The sequence below is a fragment of the Globicephala melas genome, chromosome 3 (assembly GCF_963455315.2).
Source record: "Globicephala melas chromosome 3, mGloMel1.2, whole genome shotgun sequence".
In the NCBI taxonomy this organism is placed as follows: domain Eukaryota; kingdom Metazoa; phylum Chordata; class Mammalia; order Artiodactyla; family Delphinidae; genus Globicephala; species Globicephala melas.
The window spans coordinates 154,535,026-154,548,808 of NC_083316.1; the positions used below are offsets into that span (position 1 = coordinate 154,535,026).

The window sequence follows — 13,783 nt, forward strand, 5'->3', positions numbered from 1 at the left end:
TGCCACTTTTTCCGAATGGCAAGCATTTTAAAACATCAATTTTATATGAAAGTAAACTGGGACATATTACTGAGTTAAAGCAAAATTCGCCTGAATTTTTCAAGATAAACTGGAGCATCTAAAGCAGGGTTGCCAAAACTATAGCCCAAATCCGGCCCATCATCTGTTTTTGAAAATAAAGTTTTATTGGGACGTGGCCATGACATTCATTTATGAATCGTCTATGGCTGCTTTTGTACTACAATGGTGGAGCTGAGTAGTTGGGACAGAGACCATACGGCCCACAAAACCACTATCTGGGTCTCAAGAAGTATTCTCTCTCAGGGTGTAAAGAAATCTTCTACTTGCTTAGGGCTCACCTTGAGCTGTGGCCCCAGCGCTTTATAGTTGCATTTGCCTCCCACTGTTGTCAGTGCACACGGGCATACGTGTTAGGGAAGCACTGGGCGTAGAATGAGGACCAGCTTTGGAGTCAGAAGCAGTTGCATCCTAATCCTGGCTTTTACCTACCTGGCAAAGTTCCCGCCTTGCCCTAAACTTGGTTTCTTCATCTTTAAACCTCCCGCACACTCTGATCCATAAAGACTGGCACACTCACTGACGAGAGGTACCCCCCGGAGACAAGCTCCCTCTCTCCCTCTTCAGGCCTCTGAGCCCCGGCAGCTAGAGCAACCCTTTCTTGCTGGCCATTGCAGGAACCTCACAGTGAGCTGAGCTCCACCCTCTGCCTGCTCAGACCCCAGCCCACCCCCACCCCAGCTTTGCCAGCTGAATGGGTCTGTGAGGTCACTTTGGGGATTCTTTTTAAAGCAACTGAGTGAGCATTTTAAAACAACATAGTAGGAGGAGCAAGATTTCTGGGTCAGCAGATCTGCCCCTCCCACCTGGGCTAATTGCTCAGGTTCTGGAAGAATTTCTGCCCCCACCCCCACCCCAAGCATCTCTTCTGTCAGGGGCAGACACACTCCTTAGGCTCATGGAGAACATGGGATCCAAAGGGGCTTCTGAGCTTTCAGAGCCGAGGCCATACCCTTTGACCCTTCCTAGTGTGGGATCAGTCCTCTGTACAGTATGTTCTTAAACATTTTTTGTTGAATGATTTCTGTCTGTGCCAGGATTCAGATATTTTCCCTCTTTTCTTTTCTAATTTAATCCAGAAATTGGCCTGGGCTCACCAAAGCCTTGCCAGGATTTGCAAACAATCAGAGGCACATGGGCTCCAGTTCTCATCAACTTCCAAGAATGCTGGGGACACGTGGTGATGGTGGGGAAGGCAGTGACAGGACAGGAATGTTTTCTGCTCTCTCGGGGGTGATCTTGTGAACTGGCCACAGAGCTGCAAACCCGCCAGGGGGAAAGCGCAGACCCAAGTCGCATTCACGTGTCTCTGGCTCTGGTTCCTGGGGAAGAGAAAAACATCTCTGAAACTGGACACTAAAACTTGGTTCCCTTAAGCTGAAGGGAAGCAAGCAGCGCTCCTGGGGCAAGAGAGACACATTTGGGTTTGGGCCTGGCCGTAGCAAAGGATGTGAGGATGCAGAGAAGAAGTTCCCACTGTCATATGGCAGCTCCCCAGGCCCCAGGGTCTGCTGGTGCTGTGGCCACAGCCGGACGTTCCTGGCACTGTTCCTGTTCCTCATGCTTGTCCCGCTGGCCTGAGAGCATGGCCCTGTGTGCCACCAGGAAGTATGACTATCAGGGCCAGCAGTGTGTGAGGCTGATACAGTACTTAGAAGAGGGCAGCGCTCTCAGATGCTGACAGGAGCCAGGCAGGAGGCCTAATCAGGGTGTCCAGGCTGTGGACAATAGGGAGTGGTGGGGACTGGGGCGACAGGAGAGGCTACACCTCTGGAGATCCCCTCCTGGGTTCCATTCACTTGTGGTCATTTAGGAATAAACAGGCACACTCTTGTGAGCTCCCCACCCCACCCCGCCGAGAAGCTGGAAATCCAGCTTTTACAGGAAATCTAATTACTTTTCAACGTTGGCAACAAATTGAAATTAAGACCTCACACTGCACTAGTGAATCAGAACATGACTGGCCGGTCAGCGGGTGGATTGTTCCTTCAGGCCTAGAAGAAAGGAAGCGACTGCCTGCCCTGCCCTGCTGTATGCCGTGATGGGGGATAATTAGTGCCACCTCCTAGGGCTGTTGTGAGCATGGCTTGAGTTAAACACCAGAAAAGTGCTTAGTGGCACTCTGGGCACATGGAGAGCATGCCTCAAGTGTGAGCTGTCCCCGGTCATGTATTCGCTCCTTGGGCGCTCTCAGAACCCTGGTCTAAATGGGCCCCACTCTGGGCACTGGGGTGCAGAAGCAGGCAGTCGTGTTCCTGTGCTCAGAGAGATTGGAACACGGGAGGGGTGGGGAGCAGGGCAAGGAATACGTAATTTCATCCTGGTTAATATGCCTGCTGATCATGCAAGTACCACAGGGTCACAGGGAAGGGTGCCCCAGATGAGGGCCCCTTGCGCTGCCCCTAGTGCAGAGGCAGAGTTGACCAGGAGGGGAGCATGGTGTAAAGGCTCAGCGGCATCTCCACATCACAGTGCAAGGTTGGGCCCGACTGGAGTGTAGGGTGCTTGGGGAGAGGCAGGAATGAGGTTGGCAAAGCCTTCTGTGCCAGGCAGGGGCTTGGGATCCACCAACATACTGTCAGGGGAGTCATGAGTTTGCTTTGGGGTCTAAAGAGACAGAAACATCTCTCTTAGGGAGTTTGGGGTTCATGCGTTTTACTATTGGAAATGCCTCTCCCTATGGCCTAAGAGGCTGAGTTTTCACACATGCTGGCCCCAGGCAAGGAGGCACTTATATGATGGCTCTATGTTGCCCCGGTGGCCCTGTGAGGTTCCCTTTCCTGGGTAAGGTCACTGAGGCTCAGAGAGGCTGGGTGGCACAGGTAGGGTGTGGAAGATGAGATTCCCATACCTGTGTGGCCTGGGTGCGAGTCCTCTCCCCGCTGCCCACAGCCCCGACTGTCTTTTCCATCTATGACTCTCCTGGCTCTTCCCCTTGGCTTCTTCATCTGTTGTGTCTTCCTGTTCTCTCTAGGGTTGCTCACCTACCCACCCACTCATTCACTTAGTGCATGTCTCTAGAACACCTGCTATGTGCCAGACAACAGTTCTAGGTGCTGAGAATGTCGTGTTAGCAGGCCTGAGGCCCTGCCTGCATGAAGTCACATTCCAGTGGGGACGGGGGTGGACAGCAGATGCCCCCTCCTCCCAGGGATGATGATGCAAGCGGAGAACGTTCTGCTGGGGGGAGCCGAGGCCTGTCCTTACCTCTGCCTCTTCTTCCCTGAAGTGTGCAGCACTCTCCTGCCCCCTGGACACCCCCACACCTCCCTCCCCACTCTGGGAGGCCCCCTGACAGCTGATGAGGGAAGCCTCAGAGCAGCCTGTCCTTGGCCTCCCTGGGGAGCTGGCAGTTGTCAAAGCAGGAGTGAGAGTCCCCCCCGAACGAGGAGGACCGGGTAGTGTCACTCCTTGGTGACAGCTCTGGGCAGCTGCAGAGCTTGTCTCCCAGAAGCTCCAACAAGGTGACAGCCGAGCCAGAAGAGCAGAGAGCACCACTTCCCATCTGGCTGTCCCTCCCATCCAGGTTCCTCCTTGGCTGCCCCCTGTGCTGCAGGAGTTGTAGCTGAGTGACCCTTGAGTTCTCCTCCACTGCCCAGGGGGCCCTTTGTTGGCATGTCTCGGGGGGTTAGGGGTTCACACAAAGATGCCAGAAATTTAATGTCAGATTCAGAGGGTCTACTTACCTGGTTTTGAATGTTCAGCACCTGGCGACGAGCCAGGCACAGAGTAGGTGTTGAGGAAATGTCTTGTGAATGAACAAATCAATGAGTAAATGAATTCTCATAGAGTGACTGTGGTCCCACCGACTCCCATAAAAAATAGGCTCTATCTGGGACTTCCCTGATGGTCCAGTGTATAAGACTCCGTGCTCCCAATGCAGGGGGCCCGGGTTCAGTCCCCAGTCAGGGAACTAGATCCCACGTGCATGCTACAACTAATAGCCCACATGCTGCAACTAAAAGATCTCGCATGCCGCAACTCAGACCCAGTGCAGCCAAAATAATAAATAAATAAATATTTTTTTAAAAAATAGGCTTTATCTGTCCGTGGAAAAGAAGTACCAGTAGCATAAGTGTTCTTGTCCCTTCTTCCTTGATGCTCAAGGCTGTTTGTCTCCACCATAGATGCTGGAAGTTTGAATCACCAGGTCGTAGGAATGTACAGTTTTAATTTCAGCAGATTTGCCAAATTGCTCCCCAGAGCCCTTTGCCCTGGTTCCCACGCATGGGTGAATCTCCCAGTTTCTCTGAGCCTCTGTTCCCCAGTAGGTAAACAGGGGTAGTAATGCTCACTTGCAGGGTGCAGGAGGTGAAAGGTAGTGCTGCGAGGAGGCACCTGGCACAGGTCTGGGAAGGTCAGAGCTGACCAACGAGGTGCAGCCGTTGTTCCTTCATCCACGACATCTGCCAAACCAGCCCAGCTCTTGTCCTCGAGAAGCTTGTCTCTCTTGGGGACACACTGGCTTGCCTTAGCGCAGCCAGAAGGACAAGGGCCTGGCTGGGGAGGTCAGAGCCGAGGTGAGCCTTGAGCTGATTGACCACAAGTTGGCACTTCCGAAGTGGACAAGGTGGGGAGGGTGCAATTCTGTGTAGACCTTCAGCGTGTCCTGGGAATGGGAGGCCTGGAGTGGGACAGACATGGGGGTGCAGGGCAGGGAGGCCTCGGAGGGTAGAGCTGGCCAGAACGGGGGAGCTTGAATTGATCCTGAAGCTTTGGGAGCCAGCTGGGTTCTAGGCATTGAGGATGCAGCAGCTAAGGATGCAGAAGAGCCCCCAGCTCTCAGTGGGCACAGACAGGTCCAGTGGAGGGAGGTGGCAATTAGCAGACTAACAAACAAATGAAGGGATATGAGGCCGTGATGGTGCAGCAGAGGGAACGGCCTGGAGGATCCTCGAGCAGCAGCCAGGTGAGCCCAGCAAGCTCTGGGGGGATGTCCACTGTACACGCAGAGTGAGTGGGAGGCAGCCAGCTGTGGGGGTGGGGCAGTCCTCATGCCCCTCCCCACCTTAGCCTAGCAATGAGACGGGCCTTGTGGGCTCCCATGGCCCTTCCGACCCTGAAGTGACCTGGGGCAGGTACTTGCGTGTCCAAGAACTCAGCCCTTCTGCCTTTGGTTCTGGGCTCCCTGTGTAGCAGGGTATGTTCATCCATCTTCTCAGCTGCCTATTTGTTCTCTTCTTCCACGTTTCCAGGCGCCCGTTCCCAGCCTGGGCCCAGGTGGTTAACACACCCTGCCCGGGGACAGAGGCTGGCAAAGACAGTGCAGCTACTCAAACAGAATCTCGTGGTGCGAGGGGCCATGTGCTGCACGCAGGACAGGAGTGTTTCCCACTGTGTTCCGAGGTGACTCCTTACATTCTGGGTGTTAGGAATAGTGCCGAGGGATTTCACTCTGGAGGAGGGATATATTCGCAGCAGACAACTCTGGCAGTGAGCTGTGATGCTGCAAGGAGGGTTGCTCTGAAGCTTGCGAAGTTTTCTGGGAGGCTCACCTTTCCTGGTGAGCCCCTTGCCTTTGCCAAAGGCACAGGTGACAGTGTGAACGGTCAGGGTTTCCTTAGTCTCTTCTGTGTCAGTGCCTGATAGGCAGGATCCCTCCCTTCTTCCTCATCACGTGGGGGACCCTGGGGCCCTAGTGGCAGTGGGGAGAGGCTGGCCTGAGTCCTCGCCATTTTTGCTGTCAGGTCTGGCCCCAGACTCTTTACCTGGACTGCTCCGGTATGCTGAGCCCCACCTGGTCCAGGTCTGGTGCCGTGATGACCCATCCAGTCTGAAGCCTCTCCCACCCTGACCAGCGTAGGCAGGAGCTTCTGGAGCCCACACACACCTCTCAGGGGCTGGGGCTGGGGGTGTTCCAGGCCAGTTTACTCCCAGGAGACCCTCCCGTTTCTCACCTCCTGCTAGAGCCACCTTGGGAGGGGACTCTGCTCTTGCAATGTGGTCTCATCTTAGGGTCCAAGTGGGGAGCAGGACCCGTAGCTCTCAGGATCTGTGTTTGACCCTAAAGGTGTGTGAGGGGCAGCAGCAGGGGTGGGGGGTCATAACCCTGGATCTGACTTCCTGCCTCCTCCCCTAACCTACATAAACCAGGGCAGTTGCTTCTCCCCTGTTCCCCTCCCCAGGGACCTCCCAGGTGCCATGGCCCCCCTCCCCATGGTGGCATTTTCCCTCTTTCTTTCCTTGGGTCACATGGTGATAGGGAAGCAGAAGAATATGAATTATAGGAGGGACGAAAAATCATTGTTTTTTCTAATGACATGCTGGTGCCCAGTTGCTCGCATCACAGGGGTGGGGTCGTGCTCACAGGCTCTGAGACAGGGATGGGGTGGGGGGCCGGGGAGGATGCCATGAGGTGTCGCCACCAGGGGCCTCCCTGAAGTGCTTCCTCTGGAGGAGACTCCAAGCCAGGCCCTCAGGGCTCTGGTCAGGGAGGGCTGAGGAGCTCATGGGTGACATCCCAGTGCTCTCCAAGGCCAGGGCCGCTGCCAACAAGAATCAAGATCCCTGCCTTCTCTCTTCTCCTTCCTGTCTGTGCCCTCCAAACTGGCCTTGGGGGGACTGTGGGCTCTAGCCTTTGGCCTCAGATGAGTTATTCTGTGTCCTGCGGCCTCAGCAGGGTCCGTCCTTCCCTGTTCTGCGGCATTATCCCTTTCTGATGAGTTCTCGGGTGATGAGTGGGAAGGTTGGGCCCCAAGTGGTGGTGTGGCTGTTGGCTACCCTGTGGTGGAGCTGGCAGGGAGAACCCCAGGTCTGGGTCACACACGGATACCTGGTGAGTCCCAGCATGGGCTCTGGAAAACAGCCTGGCTGTGCACTGCAGTCCAGGCAGGCCTTTCCCGGTGGCCCTGAGGAGAGCCCAGGGTGGGCCCAGAGAAAGGACTCAGGGTATTTGACCTTCTGTCATTTGATGACAGCTCTACTGAGTCTGTGATGTGTGCCTGGGATTTTGCTGGATGCTTTAAATATAGTGTTGAGGTCGGTCCTCCATACAGCCCGAGAGGCTAGAACTATTATTGCCTCCATTTCACAGATAAGGAAGCTGTGGCTCAAACAGGCAAAGTACCAAGCCCAAGTCACAGGGTGAGATGGTGGCCGAGCCCACCCTGGAACCCATGCAACCTGATGAAGTGACGAGGCATGGGCAGCTTCTTGGAAGGAATCAGCGCCAACATGGGCAGCTGTTTAAGGCATCTTTGTTCCTTCATTTGCACAGTAAACATTTGTTGAGCCTCCACCTAGATTCAAGGCACCTACTTGCCTGGGGGTGGAGGAGCCCGTCCCCACCCTGGGGACCTGCAGAGATGTCCCCAGGCCCAGGAGAGTGTGGCCTCATGCAGGATTGGGGACTGAACGGTTTCACCTTCGTGAGAGGAGTCACAGTGGGGGTCCTGGGGGCTGAAGAAGGGGCTCCACCTGCCTCCCATTTTTGTGCACAGTACGTATGACCTTAGTAATTCCTGTCCTGCCCATTTGCATTTCATGACAGTTTGATATTTTGAGCAGAGGCCAGAGTCGTGTTTGTTCTTGCTTTGCCTATGAAGCATTTGCTGAGAAACGAGTGGTAAAGAAGATCTGCAAAGGGAGTGTTTATTCTCACAATGAGACTGGGCTTTTGCAGTCCCGTTTATGTGTCATGAGATGCACACGAATGAAAATACTCACTGGAAGCCCGCAGACTTTCTGCCCCAGGTTCTACAGCACTTTCTTCACCTCCACCTCCACCGTGGCAGTCCAAGCCTTCTCCTGGGGGGCTCAGAGAGACCAGCCTTCTTCCCAGTTATGTCAAGGGTTCCTGGAGAAGCCACAGAGCAAAACGGGCTACGTGCCTACCTCCTGAGGCCCCACGACAGACTCCTCCAGACCTGGCTTCTCCCCCCAGGGTGCTCGGGCTCCTTCTTAGTTGCCAAAGCTTGGCTCAAGGGAAGAGGTGGTAACTTTCCTGAAAGTTGGACGTAAGGGTTGGGAACCCAAACAGCCTCTCTGCGCCTGCCTGCCTCAGTAGGAGCCCCACGACCTGGACCAGCCCCTCTGTCCTGACCTGTCCCTCCACCCTGGTAGGGGAGAAAGTCACCTCTGCCCAGCAGCCTCAGGGCACCTGCCAGGGCTCAGTGGTTGCCCAGGGCAGAACTCTGCCACAAAGAAAGCAAACTTTTACATTATCATGCAGAGCTTGTGTCCTTCCTTATTGTCTATTCCAGAACACAAACTTGGCTGCATCTTTGCATAAGCAAAAGGCGCATTACGATGTATTTCCCCAAACAAGAGAGCTCTTGGCCTCTCTCTGCACAGAGAAGGGCTGCGGCTTTGAACCTTTTCCCCAAGGTTTAAAGATTCCAGGATCAATTTCTCAGACAGGGCTCAAGGACGTTGTCCCTGCTTCCCCTCCTCCTGCGGTCTCAGCAGAGGTGAGCACACAGGCCTCGGGAGGGCAGGTGGGGGTGGGGAGGCACTTGGGCACTTAGCTGGGTCTTTGATCATTACAGGGCATCATGCACCCTGCTGCTGTCACACATTTTGCCCATTTCCTCTTGTTTCACGTTTACCAACGTTATTCACTCATTCACGCATTCAGAACTCTTTACTGAGCACCTACTGTGTGCTTGACACTGCTAGGGACACAGCAGTGACTGAGAAGGAGGGGTGCCTCCACATCAAGTGCATAGTCCAGTCTGGGAGCAGCTACTTTAAGGGCTCACTTTGAACAGGGGACAGTCGTGCTGGGGGAGGAGGATGAGAAACCAGAGGGCACTGCAAGTGCAAAGGCCCTGAGGTAGGGATGGGCTCCCTGCGTAAGGAGCTCACAGGTCAGTGACTGGACCATGGTGAGCAAGGCGAGGGCAACCTGAGAAGAGGGAGCAGGTCTTTGATTTTATCCCAGTTGCAGTGGGAAGGCCCTGTGGTGGCGGTAGGGGGAGGATAACTGCCCTCCTCCTTTGAAATACATCGATTGCTCTTTGTTTTTTCAAATGCTCTTGTATGGGAAGCACCCGCATAACACAGGGAGATCAGCTCGGTGCTTTGTGACCGCCTGGAGGGGTGGGATAGGGAGGGTGGGAGGGAGGGAGATGCAAGAGGGAAGAGATATGGGAATATATATATGTGTATGTAAAACTGATTCACTTTGTTATAAAGCAGAAACTAACACACCATTGTAAAGCAATTATACTCCAATAAAGATGTAAAAAAAAGAGGGCAATGCGGAGGGCACAGGTTCGATCACTGGTCCAGAAAGATTCCATGTGCCACGAAGCAACTAAGCCCGTGCCCGTGCGCCACACACACAAAAAAAAAGAATTCAGAGGCTGGAGAGGGAACTCCAGGTATGAACCATAGCACAAGCAGCAGGAGAGGGCAGCTGGCTTCCGGGAAGGCAGAGCTGTCAGGAGTGAGGGTTCCTGGAGGAAAGTAGCTGAAGTGGAGCTCAGAGAAGCCAGCCAGGGCCAGCTTAGAGAGGGCCCCAAGTGCCAGGCTGAGGGCTGAGGCCCGTTCCTGAAGGCACCGGGGAGCCACTGAGGGTTTCAGGCAGAGGAAGCAGGAGGTCAGACCTTTTCTGAGGTGACCATCGTGAAGAATGACCGTGAGGGAGACACGAGGTGGGAAGGTGCTGCTTCCTTATCTACCTGTGGAGGAGATGGAATGGGAGTCAAGGGACGGGGGGGAGTTGGGAGGGAGATGTTTGGAAGCTGCCTTCTGTCTTTGTGGCTCTTTGTGCCATGTCTGTTAGCTCTCTGCTTGGTGGAAATGTTGTAGCTGTGTCCCTATTACGGAGGCAAGTGTTTTACTGGGCATCTTACTTATTCCCGGGGGTCTCTACACCACAGCGGGCCCTGCTGGCTTCTGGCCTCACCGGCAGCACCTGTGGAGAGTGGGATGCAGCTGGCCTCAGGGGGCTGTGGCAATTTCACAGCCCCCTGAAAAGTTGGCGTGGCCCTGGCGGGGCAGGGCAGGGCCCACTCCTCAGCAGAGCCAGCCTCCTCCATGGCCCACAAGCCCTGCATTCTGCCCTTTCTGTTCCTGATGAGTCGCAACGTGGGGATTGGGAGCCAGACACTGGAGGGGAACCCGTTTGCAGGTGGGGGGATTCTGCCACACCACCGTAATGAGCAAGAAGACGTCCCAGGCCACCTGGTCACTGGGGGGGTCCCACCTGCTTGGGAGGGGGCTGCAGGGGGCCGGGCCTCAGGTGAGGCCACCGGGAGGGCTTGTGAGTGGGAATCCAGGTTGGGAAGCACCCAGAAGGTCCAGCAGTTGCCAAGAGGTGCCTGTGCTGTAGGGCGAGGCTGGGGCACACCCAGCTGGAAGCCCTTCCTCCCTAAGAGGAGCAAACTGTGTGCAGCTGTGTCCCTGTGTGGAAGGGCAGAGGCTTCCTAGGAGAAAACAGTGAAAGGTACACCACAGTGGAAGGCTACCAGGGAGGGCGGGGCTGGGGCATCTCGAGAGCAGGCCTGGCCTCCTTGCTGGCTATCTGCTGGGTGTGCTCCAGACGTGCCTTTTCTAGTTCCTCAGTAGTCCTGGAGGCCCAGTTGGTCTCTGAGGGCAGAGTCAGGGTGCCCAGCCCAATTGACAGGAGCTGGTGGCTGATGGGCAACTCAGAAGACAGTGCTTCCCCAGCTGGGCCCTCGCTCAGCAGCCTGACACCCCCTGGCTCTGACTGCCTGGCCCTCACCCCCAGCAGGAGGTGGGCCTCTGCCTCGCAGAGTCCAGCGCCTGGTGGTGGGGATCCTAGGGTTCTGGCGCCCTCCTGTCTCTCGAACCAGGAGTCAGGGTCAGACCTGTCCAGCATCCAAGAAGGATACAAGACCCCTTACCCGAGATGAGAGTGGCTGCCATCGGCCCCAGTGGTGGGACCAGGAGAACAGGAGGATCCTGGGCCCCGATGGGCAGGGTCTGGGCCAGGAACTGAGAAGAAGCCCTGCATCTCCTTCTTCCCTTGGGGACCAGCCTCAGCTTCCTCATCTCTCAGGAGGGGCTGATACCCCTCCTTCTGGCCTCAAAGGACTGTTGGGAGCATAAAATGAGGTAATTCTTTGAACTCAGCCCTGAATTCCTTCCAAATAGCAATCTATCCTGCCACTGTCCCTGGATGCCCTAGGCATAGCTGGGAGCCGGACTCCATTTCAGCTCTCTGAAGCCACCCCTCCTTGACAAGAACCTGTCCCCTCCCAGGTCCCAGAGAGCAGGTTCAAGCTCTCTCTGTTTTCATCTTCTTCCCAAACATCGGGGCTGTTTTTACCCTCTCTGCCCCGCCCCGGCCCCCCACTCGAAGCATGACCTGGGAGTCAGAGTTGAAGGGAGTAAAGTGAAGCTGGCCATTCACTCCTGTCTCTCTCCCCTCTCTCCTCTCCTGCCCGCCCTCCCCCAACTCAACCCCAGATGCAGCAGGACCTCCCTGTGTCACTGCCTTCTTCCTTTCTACACCACGACTATCAGTCAAACTCCGTGAGCCAAATCGGCGAGGCTCTGCTTGTGAAAGATAAAGCAATACTGTGGAGACAAAAAAATCCTCTCTCTTAGGAAAAAGTAGTTTTTAGGGCCGTTGTTTCACTGTGGACCAAAAAGTCTAGTTTGACCCTCAAAAGTGGGCAAGGACCTCCGTGTTTAGGGGGTGTACACCCCGTCACCGTGACCTCATGGGAGGCTGCGGGGCGATATGACTTAGCAGCAGTGACTAATACAGTTTTCCTGTTTTCACCAACATCATTCCATCATGCATGTGCGGAAGTCTCGTCCTCACAAAGCTTTGTGACATGGGGACCGTCATTCTTGTTCAGAAGGGAAGGTCCGGCAGGGGTGAGTTGGCAGAGCCTCCCAGGGCTCCGCCTTGTCAGCTGCAGGTGTCACCTTGCTGGTAGGTGGCTCTCAGTGCCAGCGTCCACCCTCTCCAGACTCATGCACCGAGTCACAGTGACCATCCCGTAGGGCTATCAGTCGTCCCTTCCCTGCAGGAAAGCCAGGTCAGGGCAGAGAAACAAATTATAATTGGAAGGTAGATGTGTGGGCAGGAGGCTTCCGGCAGGGACCGCACTTAGGGCTGGCTGGTGGCCTCCCTGGACCCCACCGTGCACATTAGCTCTGCCTTCCCATTGGTGCCGTCTCAACACACAGCAATGGTGACAGGAGCCACCAGGCTCCTTGTCTAGCATGCCCCATGTGCCTGCCTGTCCCATCCATCACGAATTGATTTTCCTTGCTAACGCTCAGATTTCCCAAAGGGTTTTCCTACTGTTTATAGGTAGCAATTACCATTGCTCAGATAGAGATTCTAAAAGCTGGGATTCAGGGGGAGTATGGCACTGGCCTGAGATGACAGAGTGGGCTCTGGGAGGCACGCTTGGTGGGGTCTGCCCTCACAAAGGGTAGGTCAGCAGCCTCTGGGCTCGGTCTGCATACAGGGAGGGGTTGCATGGTCAGTTCGTGCCTCTCCACTGAGTGATGGCATGAGTGGATCCGTTCTTTTGACGAGTGTGTCCTGAGTATCTGCTGTGTGCTGCTGCGTCCTGGGTGCTGGAGACATGCTGAGAAAATACAGGTGGCCATGCAACTCACAGTCCCTTTGGGGACACAGAGAGCTCAGGAAGCAATGGACCCTGGTGCTGGCTGGGAAGCAGATCAGACCTGGGGGCCCTTCCAGGAGGAAGCAGCCACGAGGCTGGGCCTCCGGAAGAGTAGGGTTTTGTCAGGAAGCGAACGAATGAAGTGGGTGGCAATGAGGCGGCCATTTCAGGTAAGATCCCGAGAGCGCGTGAGGGTGGGAAGGAAGGCTTTGTCGGCCCTGAGCCAGGGTTAACCTGACTAGTGTTTCCAGAAATTCATGCTGGCTGTGCTGTGGGGAAGGAAGGGTTCCTCACCTTTCTTGTGCAGTGGACCCCTTTGACATCTGGTGAGGCCCCTGGGCACCTGCACCAATAATGTTTGTAAATGTAAAATATTAAATACATGATAATAAAAGAGTGAAGAAATACAAATGAAGCCAATAGTATGAGTCGCAGTTATCAAAACAGAGCACAATTTTGTGATATAGCAATATCTGTTCTTAATTAAGACATTAAAAATTAGATCTGTTGGTGTGTCTAGAATGACCCCCCTTTCCAAGTTGTGATGAGTGTAGACGACATTTCACAACCACCAGCAGCAACTGAGGAGTGATTTCTGCCAGGGACAGTCCCGGCATTGCCCCTGCCACTGGGGTTTGTGGCCTGCGTTCTCCCTGAAGGAAAGGCCATGTTGCATTTACAGTGGTCAGTGTCCCCATCCCAGTGTAGGCTCCAGGTGGAGAATCCCTGAGTTGGTGGGAGGGGCTGCTGAGGAGGGAGTGGCAATATCCTGGCAGGGGTTAGAGGGAAAGGAAGGGATGGATTCAGAGTTGGTGGTGATGCCTGGGTATAAAGTGTGGCAAAGAGGAAGGAGTGGGGCTGGGTCCCAGGGTTCTGGCCTGGGGCCTAGCTGGGTGGTGATGCCATTTGCAAAGCCAGAGCTCGTCCTTGGGCCTGTGGTTTCTGCTGACACGTCCCTGGTTGTCTTTCAGGTCAATGAAATTTATCACGATGAGTCCTTGGGGGCCCACATCAATGTCGTCCTGGTGCGGATAATCCTGCTGAGCTACGGGAAGGTGAGTGGGCACTGCAGGCTGGTGCCTTCCAGACACACCAGCGCCCCGCCTCTGTGGGATGAATGGGGCCCTCCAGTGAGGTGCAGGCCTCCT

General features: G+C 55.0%; 1 protein-coding gene across 1 annotated transcript in view; it reads left to right on the top strand.

The window, feature by feature from the left end:
- Window positions 1–13,783, top strand: part of ADAMTS2 (ADAM metallopeptidase with thrombospondin type 1 motif 2) — a 247,111-nt gene that overhangs the window by 161,391 nt on the left and 71,937 nt on the right. Inside the window, exon 5 of the mRNA XM_030844679.3 lies at window positions 13,607–13,690. Within this exon, the coding sequence (XP_030700539.1) occupies window positions 13,607–13,690 (84 nt within the window). The remainder of the gene's footprint in view (window positions 1–13,606; window positions 13,691–13,783) is intronic.